This window comes from Strongylocentrotus purpuratus, unplaced genomic scaffold, assembly GCF_000002235.5.
Source record: "Strongylocentrotus purpuratus isolate Spur 01 unplaced genomic scaffold, Spur_5.0 spur5_scaffold_1, whole genome shotgun sequence".
NCBI lineage: Eukaryota > Metazoa > Echinodermata > Echinoidea > Camarodonta > Strongylocentrotidae > Strongylocentrotus > Strongylocentrotus purpuratus.
In genome coordinates this window covers 35234974-35255012 of record NW_022145594.1, presented here as the reverse complement: position 1 = coordinate 35255012, position 20039 = coordinate 35234974, and the positions used below count along the sequence as shown (strand labels likewise).

At 35.0% G+C, this 20039-nt stretch overlaps 2 protein-coding genes across 2 annotated transcripts; both read left to right on the top strand.

Annotated features, from left to right (window-relative positions):
• The first annotated feature begins 9330 nt into the window (after window positions 1-9330).
• On the top strand, window positions 9331-11219 carry LOC115921341. The gene is made up of 4 exons (XM_030978726.1): window positions 9331-9501; window positions 9824-10183; window positions 10675-10764; window positions 11215-11219. Exons 1-4 carry the CDS (start codon window positions 9378-9380, stop codon window positions 11217-11219), a joined length of 579 nt encoding a protein of 192 aa, XP_030834586.1. The 5' UTR covers window positions 9331-9377.
• Window positions 11220-11730: 511 nt separating this feature from the next.
• On the top strand, window positions 11731-17013 carry LOC100893709 (caspase-6-like). Its single transcript, XM_030978725.1, has 6 exons — window positions 11731-11799; window positions 12480-12559; window positions 13428-13580; window positions 14885-15095; window positions 16425-16508; window positions 16991-17013. Exons 1-6 carry the CDS (start codon window positions 11781-11783, stop codon window positions 17011-17013), a joined length of 570 nt encoding a protein of 189 aa, XP_030834585.1. The 5' UTR covers window positions 11731-11780.
• The last annotated feature ends 3026 nt before the right edge of the window (window positions 17014-20039 follow it).

Sequence of the window (20039 nt, the reverse complement as noted above, 5' to 3'; positions counted from 1 at the left end):
TATTCTACATACACCCATTTGGATTTAGTCGAATCATAACATACATATTATTTTATATTTGCTAAATAATTTGTTAAACCATATTATTGTAAAAGCCCTGTAACCACGAAAGTTGAATGAACGTATTGAATGTTTCAGAGTATCAAATGCCTTTCTCAAATCCAGAAATACACAAATAAGTTGATTTCGACCAGTTAAGCATTTGACACTATATCAAATAATTGCAAGAATGCTAATTTAGTTGAATGGGGTTTTTGAAATCAACATTTTACTTGGTAGAGCAAATTATTTTTGTTTAAAAAGTAATACAGTCTATATTATAAACGAATCTTTATAAAGAAATTAGAAATACTCGAACTCAAGGATGGAAACAGGGCAGTTATTTAAAACTGGCGACGAATCACCTTTTTGGAAAAATTCAATGACCTTTTAATGGATCCAGAAAAATACCTCAAGTAAGGGATGAATTGCAAATATGCAATAATGACGTTATGAATCTCCCTGGGATTTTGTTGATTATGTCTACGAATTTTATCATGGCTTCTTGAATAATTTATTGTCAATGATTTAACAATATTCAAAACTTCAAATAATCTGTAGGAATGAAGAATGGATTTGCAAGAAATGTTATATAATCCGTAACTAGTGTTTTGTATGCTTGATTAGAACATATACTTACTTATTGAAACAATCAGTTACAATAAACAAAAATGAAGTGCTAAAACATATGCTGCGTATGGAGTTACACTTGTCGTACTAAGCTTTTGAGGTATAGAAGAAATGGGTTCTAGGGACAAGTCTAAGCCAAATGAATCAATGATGAGGTCAATGAATTAGCACACGCACAGCTTTGATAATTTTGCATACGATTTTGCGTATTGTTAAAAGAAAATACTTTTTCTTTAAAACTTTTAAATTGGTCAGTGTGATTATGATCGTTGCTAATTTACGACATTTTATGGTTTGCGGATCATTTTGAATTATGATGAACAAGAACTGTACATAATATTAATATCAGGTAATGTGCACTGTCGGTGATTTTAAAAGCCCGTTTGTTTGTTCATCAGTACACTTAGTGATAATAAAAGCACCTTTGGGTGCTGAACGAGTCACCGTACAGATACTCGGAAAGTGCTGAAAGTCGACCTACCGGTGTTGAAAATAACACTTTTAGAAGCTTAGTGCCAAATCAATAGCAATTTGTGTTTTAAAAAAGGGTACCAAAGTAGGGTACCAAAGTTGGGAAGCTACTGATTAGAAGGACATAACCATTATGCCTTTGAAATGTTTTCATCATGAAGAGTTATTTGTTTTCTGTGAAATGATACCCTATTCATAATATTTTCTGCCACGGGTGACTGACCACCAGGGTTCTTAATAAAGGTTATTATTATCGCATTGTATCAAACTTTGGTTGATAGAGAGAAAATGAGTCAGGCCACTTTCATGTGCGTCTTTGGTCTTAAATCCTTTTGCAAGTTAAATTATGCCTCGTTCGTCATTGATTAAGATGATGCGATATATCTAGGCTTTCTTAGAATCTTGTTTGAATTCAAAGGATAAACTTTAATTACTATCAATAGCATTGTAACTTGTTGTCTCATGATATCTAAGCCTCTCTACTCACTTGTCCGCTGTGCCATTTCGCCTGCGCAAGGAGAATAAGGTGTTTTTATCTTGAATACCAAAAGAAAAAACAAATGTTACTAAACCCAAATACAAGAAAGATCACATGTGATAATAAGTATTTGAGAGATTGATAATAGACTTTCGTTAAAAGATAACATCCCAAATAAACTCATCCATTTTTAATCATTTAACGAGAAGGTTTTTGGGTGAGGTCAAGATTGTTATCATAACGAAGAAAATATAATATCGCCCGAATGTTAACTCCGCGCTAAAACTTCTGCGGCGACCGAGCGATGCCCTAAACACAAGCGGTGTCCGGGCGGAATTGGCAACAACAAAAAATCGCCGCCCGGCCGCTGACCAGGCTACTTCTTTAAGGTTGTGACAATTGATTTAGGTCTATTTGATTTAAATATAATGTCGATATGCTATATAAACTTCATAAAACGGCAGCTTATACTATTTCTAAACAGTATAGGCATATTCCGTCGCGACAGGTCTTGGATGGCCTAAAATGGCCAACTCTCAATAAATTGGCGACAAGGCCACTTGTTGTCTTGTTTTTAAATGTTTTAATGATTTAGTTCCTCCCGCTATATCTGATAAACTTGTACTACGAGATGATATTATGCTATGCACAACTTGAAAAAGTAACAAGAATCTGTTGAACCCTTCTAAGTTGAATACAATTTTATTCTAACACTTTCGTTAATTATTGCGTGACAGTGTGAAACAAGCTAACAGTGGACGCCCGACTTTGTTTAACTCTCAATGTATTCAAACGGATGAGATTCAGAAAAGCTGCATGTTTAATAATTTTCTCAAACTAGCTCATCTTAAACTTGTTTCTATTGAATTGGATCTGGAAGATTTATTAAGGTTCTCTGTCGAATGTATCATGAATCCTCCATCTTGGTTAATATCGTAAAATCTGACCTTTCTCGCTCGTTTACAATATTATATGAGCGATGTCTCACTTCCTATATTTAATACAAAGGTCACTTTAACTTTGTATATCGTACCATTATTTACTTTTAATATGATCGAACGACACGGTGTGAAATACGCCGTAGTAACAGAATAAATAGGGACTTTTAGATTTGCGTGGACTGATACGTGTGACGTCCATTCAAGGCAGTGTATTAAAAGGACGTCGATCGTAGCATTCCCCATTGTCTTCGTGCGATCTAAAAGTCCATATTGATAACATTACTGCAATTGACGCGTTCCCTTTAGTCGCAATGCGTGTAATTAGAAATTGAAACATGAGCGGCAGATTTGGGAAATCCCAAACCGTATTGTGAGCAGTTGGTTTCATGCTTTGTTAAATCGAAATTCGGATCCTTGTCATGACATGACTGACAATGGCACCCGATGTATACAGTTGAAGATGCATGTCATACAATGTATGGATGATACTTCATGTTTGCTCGCTACAGGGTTAGCCTATTCTTATTGAAATGCAAGTTATCTATATAATAAAGATCCTGCTATTATGCCTAAACAAAAAAGATGTTGTGTTGCCCTTTAAGTGCAAAAACATGGGTCGGTCGGTCGGTCGGAAATCTTTGTTGTTCTTTTTTTTACTCCCTCTTTTGGCTGATATTTCTCATTTTTGAATGCTTTTAATACATTATTAAAATAAAAAACGTAAACATTTATTCCAAAGTCAGCCACCGTGTTAAGGGAGGCCACTTAATAGCATTATGTACATTATTACTTAACAGGTAACGGTATAAAATACTGTTGTGCAGTGCGTTAGTCTGATGAAAGAAAACAAAAATCAGGTTCAAGGGGGAGATAATACCATGGACATGAACCTGGTCATGCCGTGTGCTATCTCATACGTAAGCACGGGCATGTTAGGTGCAATATTGTATTTATCGCTGGATTTACCATATATTGAAATAACAATACCTATGGTGTGTCGGTTGCGAAATCCGGAAAGAAAGTGGTACTAAAAGAGTATGTCCACTTTAGATTTCAACTTCAATAGGATGAGAGTTCTAGATATAACAATAAGTGTGTCGAATAAATAAGGGCTAATACGGTTCACGGTTGTCTTAGATGGAATTTTTGGTTTGTCCTGTGGGAAAAAGAGTGTACATATTATTTTATTCATATTGAATAATAGGGCACGGTGGGGGAGAGTATGAAGGTAGTTGACAGCTTTGTAAGCGGAACATAAAAAGTGCAATTTGTAGAACGTCCATATCATCAACTTTTAATTTTCAATTAGTATAGATTGTTACGCATTTGATGAAACCAGATAGCATTTACGTATATCAAATATAACAACGAGCCAAGGATTTAACCATTATACCTCGCATTCTATGGACGTTAATTTTGATTCACTTGAAACATAATATACGTATTGCTTTATAATTGTAAAATAATGTTTAAACTGTATTATTGCAACATCCCTCAATCCATGATATTCCAATCAACGTATAAGAATTGAATTTTAAAGAGTGTCAAATTAATGCTTTGCTGAAATCCATGAATACATCACTCAAACTTTCAGATTATCTTTAATTGTACATCTAGCATTGAAGTCACTACCTTAGCACCATTTTCTCTCAAATATGCTACCAAGTCCCTTTAAATCTGAAAGTAGGCTTCGTTCTCACTTCATTAAATATAAAACCATAATCAAACGGTCCCAGACTATTCTAGTAAGGTCGGACTATATTCAGATACATATAATACCCAGTAAAAGGTATTGCTTTTAACGTTCGAGAGAGAGAGATAGTCAGAAATAGATATCCTTTATTTGCATATGTTTTGAAAAATAAAACAACTACCAGTTCATTGTCATCATCTGACGCGCTTCTACATTTCCTTCACTCACATGATCTGCATTCAATTTTGACAAATGATCTTGTTTGAGCGTGGGAGACAAGCGATGCACAGCCTAATATAACAATAAAATGAGCGATAATTTTTGTTTGTCTCCGCCTACTAGAGCATGTGAAATGCATTCTGTAGGTTAAGAACATAGACGTTGTACCAAACCGAGTGGGCGGCTCCGAGGTAATCTACCTGTTTGACTACTTCACTTTTATGAACTGCTTTCAATTGTACCAACAACAAACAAGTCTTTTGTACCCTTGTGGTCTTCGCAAAGTAAATTCTAAACGCTTTTATGAAGCATCGGATGAGGCCCAGGAAGACAATACATACTGGAGGTATCTGATCAAACGGACCATATTATGTTGTATTCATAAAAAGAAGGTACCTGGGAATCAATATACGATCAAAAGTAATAATGCAAGTTAGACACATGTCTGGCATAACCATGCTTGTACAAAAGTGTTCCATGATTGTACATCTACAGAGTGAGCCAGAAAAAAATGTATCACTTTTTAAAAGTTGTATTGTTTGAAGTATGAATATTTACTCATGGGTTTCAAGAAATATCTTGGTAGAGTTATCCTTCTAGTACATTTAGGTACCATTTTCATTTGAATCTCTGCATGCATGACTGAACATCAGACAATCTTTACAAGACTGACAGATCTCACTTGCGCGAAGATACTGGGTGAGGAATAAAACAGTGCATTGAACAAAGGTAGTCAGACAGACAGACACACACATGCACAAACACACGCACGCAACACACACGCGCGCACACACAAACTCACCCACACGCACACACACAAAACACACGGTAACAATTGTTTCATAATTTCCCCTTTTCTGTTTAAGCATTCATTTTTATCAAGATCGCTGAATGTTTAAGTGGCATTGCCCTGACAATCTTTCCCGCTACCACCATCATATCATCATCATCATCATCATCATTGTCATCATCTTAATCGTTATCATCTTAATCGTTATCATTATCATCATCATCAACATGAAGTGCTCATGAATCCAATGTGCTATCGCATTACGTAAGTACATTATCAATCGTTGGCTATGTCTTTTGTTGTTGTGTGGATGTGCGTGTGTTTGAGTGCGTGTGCATATTTGTGTGCGTGTGTGTGTGGTGTTGTGTGTGTGTGTGTGTGTGTGTTTGTGTCTGTCTGGCTGTCTTTGTTCAAAACAATTTTTATTCCTCACCTAGCAACTTGGCGCAAGTGAGATCTGGCAGTCTTGTGAAGATTGTCTGATGTTCAATCATGCATGCAGAGATTCAAATGAAAATGGTATACCTAAATGTACTGGAAGGATAACTTTATCAAGACATATCATGAAACCCATGATTAAATATTCATACTTCAAACAATACAACTTTTGAAAAGTGGGACATTTTTTTCTGACTCACTCTGTATATCCCTCTCATTCTTTCTACTCATAATCTGCGATATTATTTATTCACCTTCTCCATTATGTTTGTGTTTGAATGCAATGTGGAACGGCTCTGTTTGGATTATATTCATATTCAATGTCTTGTTTTTCACGGTATGTGAAGAGTTAGAAGAGTATTTATTTATAGAGTATACTCCAGGTAACTTTTGGCTATTAGCACATGATACAACATGTTATTTCTTATGTTTACTTGCACAAATGGAAATCAATTAAAACTTCAGAAGGTTTACAAAGATATGTGTATAAGAGCGAAATATTAACAGACTAACAAATAGTCTTACCCCTTGAAAATATTTCCGTTTGTGTGTTTTTCATTACTAAATAATAAAAGGTGGGCTGGTTGAATAAGGACCTCTGTTGAATACAATACGATATGAGCTTTAATATTTCACACTCTCAAAAAAAACTTAGATCTGAATTTAAACATTTTATCAAGAACTTCATAAATTACATAAGCTTGGTAAGGTTATGAATAATTTAGTTGATAACTGCATGTATACTGGATCACTCGCATCAAATTTTTCATTTATCCACGTTCTGAACTCCCTTGCTAGTTAATTATTTATTAGACAATGGGGCATCTTTGATGTGGCATCAAAGGGACGAGTGAGGGGGCGAAGCGAGCAATGAAAAAGGTGAGAAATTATTTCATTTTGATGTTTGTAATCGTGCACTTTGGATCGTACTAATGGTATGTTTTATCGACTAAAAAGGATCTTCATGATTTACAAAAGGTAAAAGTTTTGCTCTATTAAAATAAGATGTACATATTTAAACTCAACATAATCATTCAACAGTAGATTCATCACCTTTTATTTGTGATTTTAAGTCGCTTATTTCGGGGAAAATCTGCTTATTTGCGAGATGTTCAGCTATCCGTGTGTAATTGTGGTTAAACATAGATTTTGTTTTAAATTATATCCTTGAAACATGTTAATTATGTCAGATTTTATCTCTCTAAAGATTTATATGGAAAGTGAGAGCACTACTAATTGGCGTTTAAATACTGAAGTCACAAAATCGTTATAAATACTAATACTGATTATAATAATGGCCCGGGCATAGAAGTTGGCAAGCAGTATACAGAAACAGTCGAAACTACTGTCAAAAACAGCCAAAAACACGACAACAACAATGGATATTCCTAATAAATTTCACAAGTATTATGTTTGTATTTCCTTGACCGTTTTTCAACCCACCTCCGTCGAATATACAGGGGTGTACTACTTTATTTAAAGCCGTTTACATCAATAATAAGGTATGCTATATCTTATTTCTTTGCTCTCAAGAAAAACAAAATTATGTAATATCATCATCAATGGTGATCTGTCAGTATGACAGGTTCAGTGACCCAAACAGAATTCTACATCAAGTGTCTCTCCAAGTAACTTGGTCTTGAGATATCCGTTTCAGCATTTCATATCCTGGTGCTCCACATTCGGCAATTAAAAATATAACACTATTATATACCAACAAATATGTCGATTCTTATCATAGATTCTTATAAATAGTATTTCTCATTATTATTAAGTGCAGAGTGTTTCACTATCCTTGGGGGCTTTGGTTTTGATCCTCCCTAATGATGCTCACCTGTACACGGTAACTCCAACTGCATTGTTTGCTGTTGACTTCATGCTTTGGTGAAATGAAATTCAGATCATTGTCGTACCGTTAATAGAAAAGGCGGCCCGATGTATGCAGGTGCATTGCATGTCATGATACTTCATGTGTCTACTCATGTGACTACTCTAATTGAGATGCAAGTTATCAGCCGCATGTATATAATTATCATAGAACAGCTATTATCATCGTAATAACCACAGTATATATTACGACTAAAATTACTCTTTTATTGGACTTCGTGGCTCGATATATTTTCGCCACATTGTTTTTAAAAAAATTGTCATAGTGATGGGACGATTGAAAGGTAATTAAATCGATTATTCCACCTAATTATTTAACAAAATTTGTCGATAAAATAGCCACCATGAATTCCAATAAAGGACACGAGGAGTCACTTCGAACAGGTGGTCGAAGCAGAGGGGGGGGGCTATCAGAACCCTCCCTGTCCTAAGGTAAACCAACTGGTCAGTCGACTGAAACAGGAACAATAGAACTTACAATGTGCCATTGAAACACGTATAAAAGAAGCGTTGTTATCTAAACCAGTCATGGCGGCATAAGTAACCGCCCTAAAAGAAGCAGTATTAGGGACTTTTAGATTTGTACGCAGAAATAGTGGACTGCTATACGTGTGACGTCCTTTTAAGGTACTGGCAGTGCCTTAAAAGGACGTCATATTAGTATCTATATCCAAAAAGAGAGAACGGGTTTGGCCGGACACGATAGAGCTACGGCCACAGAAAGAAAGCAAATTCCCTGAACTTTAAAGGGAGCTTCTTTTTTTTTTTAAATAGCTATTTGAGCATGAAATATGGCATGGTTATGTACAATTATGAGATAAGGATACTGTGAGAAATTGAGACGAAACGGAATTGGTATGAGAAAGTTGTGACAATTTTAGATTTTTAGGCGTCCATTTTTCAAGAATTTTAGAGATTTTTGATGGAGTAGGTTCCGGATTTGAAAATCGAGTATGAAGTTGGCATTTTAAAGTTGAGGTTATACATCGCAGATGAAAAAAAAAACATCTCTCGGACAATCTAGAGGAATATGTTAAAATTCTGTAGGATCTAGGATAGTGAAGATAGGAAGGAAGAAAGAAAGGCCTTAAAACGGACAAGAATCGGAATACTGGACGTCTGGACTGTTACGCATGAGTACTTTGGGGGGGGGGGGGGAATGTAGTGACCTAGATTGCATATCGGGAATTATGCCTACGAAGTTTGAAAGGAATCTGGCTTGTGGAAAGGAAATAACTAGAGAATAACAAGCGCTACGTGCAAAACGAATGAGATTTCCGGACGAGAACAAGAACCAGAAGAATATTAATATAGAAGAATGTAAACGAAAACAATGCAATGACGAAAAATTTCATTGCGATTATATCTAGCTTTAGAATATATTCGTATATCACGGTATTTATTACGGTTCTGCTACACAACATGATGCGTTTAGAATATGTTGGTTCTGTAAGGTGTCATTGCTAATAACTTCCAGATGCTGTTTCTTTGCAAGTAAGCTATTTGTTGCCTTTATGGAATAACATTATTACGTCACGAATTAAACAAACCACTTATTTCCTCCTTTTTAATGCAGGTGTGAATTGTGATATACCAGATGGTTTTGTGTATACCGACTTACAAAAAAATGTGGAGAAAGGAGATGAGCTTGCTCTAAAATGCGAATTTTATGGAGCGCCATCTTCCGTTAACTGGACGATAGGAGGTGAGTCCACAAGGCCATTCAACCTGATCAAATGGGTGGAAGGGGGATCCACTTCCGGGACATGCGTTCTTGACGGGGTCTGCTATATGAACGATGACTTCTCTCTCATCATCAGAAACATTACAGTTTCAGATCAAGGAACGTATACATGCATAGTAACAAACTACGAAGGAATCCTGATCCACAATTTCACAGAAGTAAACGTCTTTGGTAAGCATATCATTCTGTGTACATTTTGAAGTATGACTGAGAAATAATCCAAAAGAGGGTTATTTCATAACAGTCTCCATGCTGTAAAGTAACACTACCCCTGCATGTTATCATGATAGTTGTTGAATGTAACAAGTATAGATGGAAGAAAAATATCATTTTTCATATACTACAATATTTACCTTTATATTAATAGTTATAGTTATATATTCAAGCTGAAAATTTAAATTAGAATAAATAGCTTTGTGTGTTACATGACAGTTCTCCTACATGAAGACATGATTTTCCTTGATAGAGTCATAGTGTACTATTTCATTTGCAGCTCCTCCGATGGAACCCTTTCCCCTTATCGATGAATGTCGAGGAATACTTCCAAATGATGCCGAACAAACCTGTAGTCTTTCAACCTCTGATAACATCACCATCACCTGCTCAGCCTCAAGCTACTTTCCAGACATCGATCTCTTCTTCTCACACGAATCTAAAAAGATGGATGCAACTAATGTCAAGGAAGATGTTAACATGGACGGGACGAAAAGCAAGTCAATCTCCATCGCCGCTGAACCGAGTGAAAGTCCCTATGTTTGTGTCGCTTCTGATATCCCGGGATCGCAAGACCAAAAAACAGTGACTGTGACCGTGACCTTTATAGGATCTACCACTTTATCTCTGAGTGGAGTTGGTAAGAATTCAAGACGAAATGTCTTTGTTATCTTTTTATTCGACCAGTATTCGACAGTTGATAAACAATGTAAAACTGTTGTCACCTGTGGTATCAGTAAACAGTATCCGCACAAATGTTGGATATTATACATTGAACTTAATTTCACTCATTTCAGATGACGTTTGACTGAATGTGAGCGGGTTTCACCGCATAAGAAAACATTAAACGTGGTTTTAACTGCTGATCATGCACTCTGAAAACTGTAGTGTGAAATCACAATTTTAAAGGGCTGAGGATTGACCACTTTAAAAAAAAAATGTCAGATCAACACTTTTACCATGTTATGTCTACGTGTAGAATCAACATTTATGCTGTAGGATCCAGAATGTTAAGAGTGTTAATCTAATTTGATCGAAATGGTGATTTAACATTTAAGTATTTCGAGTCTAACAGAAAAGTGATCGACGACAAGTTTGATTCGTTGACGATATTCTTTAATCTATTTGCAGTTGTACCAGTAGTTATCGTTATCATTCTTATACTGGCTGCGATTTGTTGTGCAGTATTATGGCGTAGGAGGAGCCAACGGAGTAGTCAAGGTATGTTTATATATATATATATGGCTCGTCATCCCTGGGTTGAGTTATGAACACTTATCATAGTCAGTATTGGAAAGAAAAGAAAATAACTCGTAGTGCAAAACGAATGGACAGGGTTTTATTTGTATAGAGTTATATTTCCGATTTTTCTATGACTACGATGTTATTTATTATGGCGATGATGTTTGAATGGATGCAGTTATATCTTAATACGATACCTTGTTTTTGGTAAACCTTTGATCTTTACGGAATAGAATCTGAAACAAAACAACTTTGAAAGAAAGTATCACGTTAAAATGTTATGGGGTACTATCAATAGTTCAGATTTCTTTATCAAAAGCCAAACACATCAGTGAAGTAAATAGGGTGTGTGCTGCCAACATATTTTAGAGTCGGAAGAAACATCGGAGGATTCAAGGTATTTTTATATTGATGGCTCGTCATCACTAGGTTGAGTTATGAACACTCATCATCATCAGTCCTTCAACGAAAAGAAAATACCTCTCAGAAGAAAACGAATGAAAAATATTTATTTGATATGGAGTCATATTTTTTATTTTTCTCTGACTACAATGTAATTTGATATGGCAAAGACGCTCAAATACATAAAGAAATATACTATTCTGTTACGATGTATTTGGTGAGCCTTTGATCATCACGAAATAGAATCTGATTCGAAACTTTGATAGAAAATATAATTTTCAAATGTTTTGGGGTAATATCATTAGATTAAAGCCTAATTTCCTTTTTAAAAGACCAACAAATAAATGACATACATAAACGTCTACGAGCACCGAAATAACAATGCTATAAAAATGAATACACCAAAGAGAGTTGTCTTGAAACTCTATGGCCAATAAAAATGACAAAGAATGTTTCATTTCTATATCGCATCATATCATACTTTCAATGCCCTTTACATGGACTAAGATCAAATATACTTTTCACCGCGAATTTCTAAGGCTATTTTCCTTTAAAACTTTTCTTAACGTACAGGAGAAGGCGACCCGGAATCCATGCAACTACAAGTAAAAGGTAAATCCTTATATTTATCTATCATGAACAAAATTAAAAATGTAATTTCTTTTGTTTGCAGATACACACACAACCACACACATGCACCGAAAACACGCGCACAAACACATACACACCCTTTATTAATCAATTATGCAATGAACTGATATTCAAACGATGAGAGAGGAAGGTCATAAAGCAGGTACGTGCGTAATGCCTGATAAACATTTATATTGCCTTTCAAATCATTTTAAAAAAACATAAGCTATCAAAATAATTGTGGACATATTGCCAATATACAATCGTAAGAGTTTTTAATTCATCACTTGCTTTTAAAAATGGACTTGGATGCAAAATTTCTCAATTCAAAAGAAATTTGACTATTTATCAGTCCCAAATTATATTCGACCACACAACTCTCGATGTCTTCATAATGACGTGACCCGAATTGGCGGTTGCATAGAATTTGCAGTGATTTCGTAAGTTAACATATTAATAGGCGTCAAAAATTATGATGATGATTTCTTGTCCATCCAAGATATCCGTCTCTTCTAGGATATATTGCCGTTTACTCCACATAGTTTCACACATCCAAATTTCTTACTCAGTGTGTAAAATTGAGATTTAACGCATTTGCCATTATAGCCGTTCTTCAAAGTATTCATATACAAGTATACTCCTGTATGTATTCAAATTCACAGTTAAGCCTGACAGCAACGGTTTCTACAAACAGACGATGAAGCAAGCTTACCCTTCTCAGGAGCAGCTGGACCCAGAAAAGGTTTCTAAAAATATTGCCTGACAATGTATGAAACTAAACCGAATAGACAGAATTCATTCCCATTAACGAGAACTGAATAACCTCATATTTGATACAAGGACATTGAATTGATAACAAGTTCAACAAACCATATTTCTAAAGATTGAGGTGTCATTTCCCCAAACCTCAAATCGACATGAATTTTCAAATTTTGAAATAAGGTAATGTATTGCCTACCAGACCCTGACCCATATATGTTGCTCAAGTCATGCTAGTCTTGTACCCTTTTCTCAAAAGTAAAGATAATTGTAGGGCCATGAAAATTCCCGTTCCTTGTCGCTTTTTTTTAATACCTGTAGTTTGAAAACAAATCACGGAGTCACACAGTTGTAATCACACAGCTGATGACAAACTTTTTGAGAACAAATGTAACCGGATAAACAAGGAGGGGCGTGACGCCCTGGTTCCCCGGGCTTCGTCTATGACTCTTCAAATTACTTTTTTTTGTTAAAGTGAAACATTAAACTCAAATTTCTGTTACAAAAATCTTAAATGAATGTAGTCATGAAATAAAATATTTATATCATAATGGCCAATAAGGTTAGTTCATTGATTTACAGAATTATGGCAGTGCTTAAGGGATTGTGTGCTTCACAATATGTACTCCATTGATGAGTTAAACATCCCAGCAAGCTTAGTCGAGGTTTAAACCTGTTATAGACTGTGTCCTACGATCAGCACAGGACTTGTTAAGATAACGATAAATTCTGTAATCAATTATGTGAACACTATTTGCTGAAAATTGATCAATGTTAAAGGAAATTAGTTAAACATAACCTTTTATATATTACAGTAATATATAAATTCAAAAATATTTTCTCGATTTCAGAATTACAAAATGGACGATAAAGAAAAGGGTCTCATGTTCCTTTTTAACATGAGTAAAGACAGGAAGGGATCAGATGTCGACGTTCGAAATATTCAACACGTGTTCACGGAAATAGGATATGAGATCGAAACCCATTCGGATTTGACAGCTGAGGTAAGAGCATGTTTTTTTTTATTGATCTAATGTTCTTTTATTGTTAATAATATAACTTAGCGGCGTGAAACAGAAACAACTTAAAAATCTTATTTAGCCTCAAATTTGTTTTGTCATAAAATTGGATTTTCTATCCGAACCATACGTTCTCCATCCCCACATGCAAACAATAATGCAATTGGAATTGATAGTGTCAAGCAGTTGATCACTTTTCCCCCAAAGTTGGAATACTAACCTCTCGTCATTAAATGATTGTGACAATTAGATGTTTTATTGATATATAGAGATTTTGTCATTTTACAACTTATTCGATCAATAAAGATTGCTCATGAAGAATCATGAATAAACCTCTGTGAGGATAAAATATAATCGTATTTATCACGAATAAATCAAATTATCACAGAAAATTCATAAAAGGAGGAGAGAAATGTTAATTCGAATAAGATTGAATTGAAATTGTTATTTCAACTTCAGGGGCAATAATGTATATATTTATTCAAAATAATAAATAATTTTGCCTAATTCTACATACATCGTTGGAATTTGAATTTTAGGTAACTTCAATTTGAGAGAAAATAATCTTTTCTTATGAAGGTAGACGGGTATATCACCTTAAACCAAGAAGTTAGGTAACTTCTTGCTTAAACGAAACAAAAGTCCCTTTATACAATAATGTAATTTGATGTTTAAATGGAACCCAAACCTTCATACTAAGTTACTTTTTTGTAAAGTTTAAGATATTTGAATGAAATCAGTGAAAATTTGAACGAAATCGGGCAAGAAATAAGTTAAAGCTGTTTTAAATGACTAATCACTAGAGGGCGATATTCAATTTGATGACATCATTTGTGGACAACTCTCCATGCCTTTTGTACATCAAATTTCATGTTGTTCCTTCCTTCTTGTTATTGAGATAATCTACTTCCCGGAAAGCAAGGTATAGAATGCAAAATGATATTCTACTTCACATGGTAAGAAGTCGGATCAAGAACACAAATAAATACGAAGAAATCGAAAGAATTGTGAAATTTAATATACAAAAGGTATGGAGAGTTGTCCACAAATGATGTCATCAAATTGAATATCGCCCTCTAGTAACTAGTCATGTCAAAAAGCTTTAACTTCCTTATTCCTTGCCCAATTTTGTTCAAATTTTCACTGATTGTATTCAAATATCTTAAACTTTACAATAAAAGTAACTAAGTATGAAGGGTTTTGGTTCCCTTTAAATTAAATCTAAACTTCAAATTAAATCTAAACTTCAATGACTATTAAACGCTTTGTTTTCGTAAATTGTTATGCAGGACCTTCAAGACAAGCTAGAGACGTTCGCGGGTTATGTTCGCCATCACTACATGCCCTCTGCAGTGTTCGTGATCATGGGAAACGGCTCCTCGACAGGCATTCATTGCACTGATGAACCGGTTACTTATAAGTTTATCGAGAATAAGGTTTCTAGGATGAAGTACATGAAAGGAAAACCGAAGATGATTTTCTTCCAGGGTAACCGTGAAAGTAAGTGTCTACACTGTGGATAGTTTGGGCAATATATTTCCCACACTTTGCCCAACGTTGTGCCAAGTGTCAATCCAACCATCTATTGGGCAATATTTTGCCTAGTGGTATTGGTAAACGTAAGTACCCTACTTCACACGTCTATAATTGTTTCGTATTTTGTCCAAAATGTGGGCAAAGATATGACCCTTCAACTGCACGACTAAGGTAGCCTACTGGTTGGGAAAATCTTGACCTCCTGTCGGGCAAAATACGAAACAATTATGCATGTACTTAAGTTTACCAATACCACTGGCCAGAATATTACCCAATAGATGGTTGGGTTGGCTATTGGCACAACGTTGGGCAGAGTGTTGGAAAATATTGCCCAACCTTTTCACAGTGTATGTCTTTAACTTTATATAAATGTCCCATGCTCCCCTACCCCTTCCCTCTCTCAGAAGGTGTCAATATTTATCGAATGATGCGATCATGGTATTTGTTCATCACTGTGTTTCTATTACACTAACAAGGTGCTTCATTCCCGGGTCTTTCAATTCTCTCTTCTCCAGCAATTTTCCGAACTTTCTAACCAAACCACTCATCTTCTTCTCCTTTGATTTCTCGAGCCCTCTTTCCCTCGATTTTCCAGTCATTGAAAGGGTTTCCAAGTATTCTTCCTGTATCAAGCGTCCCCTAAATCTCATCTTCCGAATCCGTACGTCACATATTCGTTTTGTTCAAAAGGCTCACTCACTTGTTTTCATTTTCTTTAGGCTTATACAGATTGTCGCTAATATTCAGGGATCCATTTTTTAATTGACCACAATAACGACATGTGTGTACCTGAAGGTGCAAGGTGTTCAGTTCGATTCCTGACAGCATTTTAGGAATTCTTTCCTACCGTTCTTCATATGTTTAATGGGATTAAAATTTGGAAATAAATCCGCTCTTCTTGAAAACATAAATATGGTGCATGGCCAAAGTGTTCTTGAGCTACGTGGGTCCATTAGCTCTGCAGTCTGCATATACACTCAATGAAAAACAGCCGCTGCCTTTTTCTTTTACATTTTCTTTTTCTATTAAACGGGAAAAACGAATGGCAACTGCGCGCAGGAGAGAAGCTATAAAATACATAAATTAAAGCTTGTGACAAGTTACGTCATCATAACAACAACAAAAAGGCTGTGATTTTCCCACGTCTAATCTAAACAAGCCTTTAGCGTTTGAAAAGAAAGTGTGTAGCTTATGGTCCCGCCATCATACTTGAATCACCATTGAAATAAATGCACACATCCGTGGTTTTTCCACCATAATATTTTTCCTTACCATGTCATTATACCTATGCAGAAGCAAAGGAAGAAACTGAAGCTGACATCGACATGGAAATATCAGACGCATCCGACCTTCTCGTTGTCCATTCTACAACATCGGGTAAGAAGTTTGATAATAATATTATTGTTTTATTATTACATATGCATGTTCATTAGAAGTTTTGAATGGTAATTTGTAGACAGACAATGGTGCGCTTAGAAACAACCGTATTTAGCGCCTAATAAATGGTGAGTGTTATTATCATTACTATCAATAATAATTATAATACTAATAATAATAGTAATATTTGAATTCAGGGTTTGAATACCATGCAGCGACGATGTATTTTAGCGGTTCATATATCTTGTATTTATTACACAAGTCTTTGGATTCAGGCTTTTCCGCAAACAATATATGTACATTCTCCACGCCCTGGAACTTGGAGAGCATTCCATCCAGGTGCCATGATACCGGCGCTATATAAATATTCATATTATTATTATTATTATAGACGCTCACTGTACTTACATAACTTCAAACATTTTACCAGGAATTCTCTTAAATCTTCCTGATTGTATCATCCTACTGTGTTCCCATTTCAGACCTGGGTGGGGTGGAGATTTAATTAATGTCTTGCCAAAGGACGTAAGCAACGGGATGGGAATTGAATCCTCAACCCTTGGGTTGAGAGTGAAGTGAACGAACCACTACCCCTCGACTCCTCCTTTATTTAAGTTACATTTTAAATGAAGAGTCATCTACCACTATTGAAGAATCCTTTCTAATACATAGCGGGAAGTTATTTCTCTTGATTCCAGTTTATTATAAGGCTTGTTTGATTTTTACTCCATTTTGTCTTTAGTTTCATTACACAAAAAGTTTCTTCAATAAAACAAAAAAGATAAAGGATGTATTTCGATCAGCCACGTGATTCCTTAGTTTAGGGCTTCTGTAAATGCGCCTTATCTGAACATGCAGGATATCGTCCCTGTTTTCACGAAGTGACGGTAGTGAGAGAAATCGTAACGCAAAGTGAATGCAATTTTTTTTTCTCACTACCGTCACTTCGTGAAAACAGCGACGATATCATAAACAGCTAACGTTTCCTAACGATTTTCGCAGGAAACGTTCCCGATAGAAGCGTAATCCGTGGTTCAAGGTTCATTCAGATGCTATGTAAGGAACTCCTTAAGAATGCCCATGTCAGTGACTTGTCTACCATGTTAGAGCAGGTAAGTTTTTTCAAGCAGTAGAGTATATAAATTATGGACTATTAAGTTTTAAAAAAAAACTCACGCACACACGACCACACGCACACACGACAACACGCCCACATGCATGCAACCGCCAATGCGAACAACGTCAACACTTTAACATCTTAACTCTTGGGATAAGTGAGGAACAATGTTGACTTTCTGTTACACACCAACTAGTATTTGCCCAGCCCTGCTGACAGAGGGCGTATACATGTGTCATCATGTGTTATAGCGATATAGCGAAAGGGGACATGACATGTCATTTAATGCAAATTTCTTTTTTAGTTTTTCTCAATCTTTCCAATAACATTATTAATCCTCTGGCTGGTCCAGTATTAGTGACAATCCGCTATTTCAGTTCTGGACGAAAATCAACTTTGGATTTGTCTGAATTATGTTACTATTAAAATCAATTAATGTATATATTATTATGATAAGTTCGTACAATTTGATGACTTCGATGTATTTAATATTAGACCTATCTACACTTATCCTCTCCTTTCATAATGCACCGACTCTATTTTCTTTCTACAGGTAACACGAAAAGTCGGGAAGAAAACCTTCAACCATAAATATGATAAAACTCCAGAAGTTATTAAACAAGGAATCTCGAAGAAGATATATTTTCTTCCTAAATACCCCCCAGAAGAGAATGAATAGTCCAGCAGAATGGTGCTGAATATGGTAGGAATTGTGCACTTTAAAAAATGTTATGTTGATAATAGCATGACATTTGGTATGGAGATAACGACGTTAATGCTGAATAAAACTTGCCATTGTTTTGTTTGTGCCCATTCTTTTTTTAAATACGGTGCCGCATTATACGTTTCTTCGTAACCAATTATATGAAATAATATTATAGATCTACCTTGTTGAAAATGCACGCAAGTTCTTTAGGTGCCCATTATAATGATATCAATATTGTGTGAATATGAAAATTAATGAAATCACTGAATCGCTGGCAACGAGTTAGAAGTTTTTAATTATTGTAAGTCAAAATTGAAGTATTTTAAATGAATTAAAGATGTGAAAATGGAGATCTAAATAACTCCCCACACCCCGGAAAAAATTAAATTTAAATAAGAGAAATGTCCAAAATATATGTATGTGCAAAAAGGATTTATTTACCTTTTATTTAATTCAATTATTGGTAGGGCACAATTTGAAGTGTTAAACGGGCTTTTGCATAGCACAATTTATGCGTTTTGGCATTGAAAAATCTAACGTGGTAGGGAAGAGTTTATATGCTTCAGGCTGTATTATTTCTAATTCTTTATTAATTGCTTTTGATATTGTTATGCACTTTATTGGAATCTTAAAATCTTACAATGTTAAGGCTATACCTTCGAGTCGTTGTCTTTTCTTTAAACATAGCCATGGGCGTGAACAAGATGAAAATGTTGTGTTAAACCATTTGATTATTGTATGCTTTGGAATGAAAGCAAGAAAAAAGGAAGATTTGTATATGCTTTATTATTATATTCATGTATTTCGTTCATGTTAAGTTCTACAATGATAAATGAAAGTTGTTAACATATTATACACTGACCTGTTTTGTATTCTAAAACGTTTGGCATACCAAATTATATCTTTATACTACGGTATAAGCATAAATAATCTCTGAAAACTTGTAAATGCAAATAGTCACATCTTAAATAAAACCGACGGCCATTTTTAATTTGACAGCCGTCTTCAAAAATAATGTACCATTCTGTAATTTCATATAAAACTTACCTATCTTCCAAACAATTATGTATATTTAAGCCGACGTGAACCTGACTTTGTTGAGAATCTTAATGAGTAACAAATGGAATTAATGAGAATTGACATTGTGTGGATTAATATATCAAAACTAAACTCAAAAGTAAACTTGAATTGATCAACAAGGAATGCTTAATACCCGGTGTTGGCCTTCAATTTATGGGCACGACGGATTGCATTGAATCAATAATTCAGCGACAAAACTTTATATGCATGCCAGATGTAATGCTTTAATTAGATAAGTGCATAGTAATACTACTTTATCATTTCGCCTGACTCGACTCTGCACACAGAGTTGAACATCAAAGGTTGCTGCACTAACATTTGTTGTTATTTTATCAATAATCTGTTAAATATAACCATGACACTTTAATACTGTAAAGCTTTGTACAGATAGAGTAGCAAAAAGTAATTAAAAATGGAACACGTTATTTGTGTTTTTACAGTGTAATTTGGTTCTCCTTTTGTCAAACGATGCACATGAGAGACAGTCCATCTATGATCTCCTGTGGATTCAATTGTAAATAGCTTTAAGGAATGCTAAAACACGAATATAGCCATACATGTATATACACTGCCTTTATAAGCTAAGGCCATTCCACACCGACCATTCATTTTTGTTTGATTTTTTAAA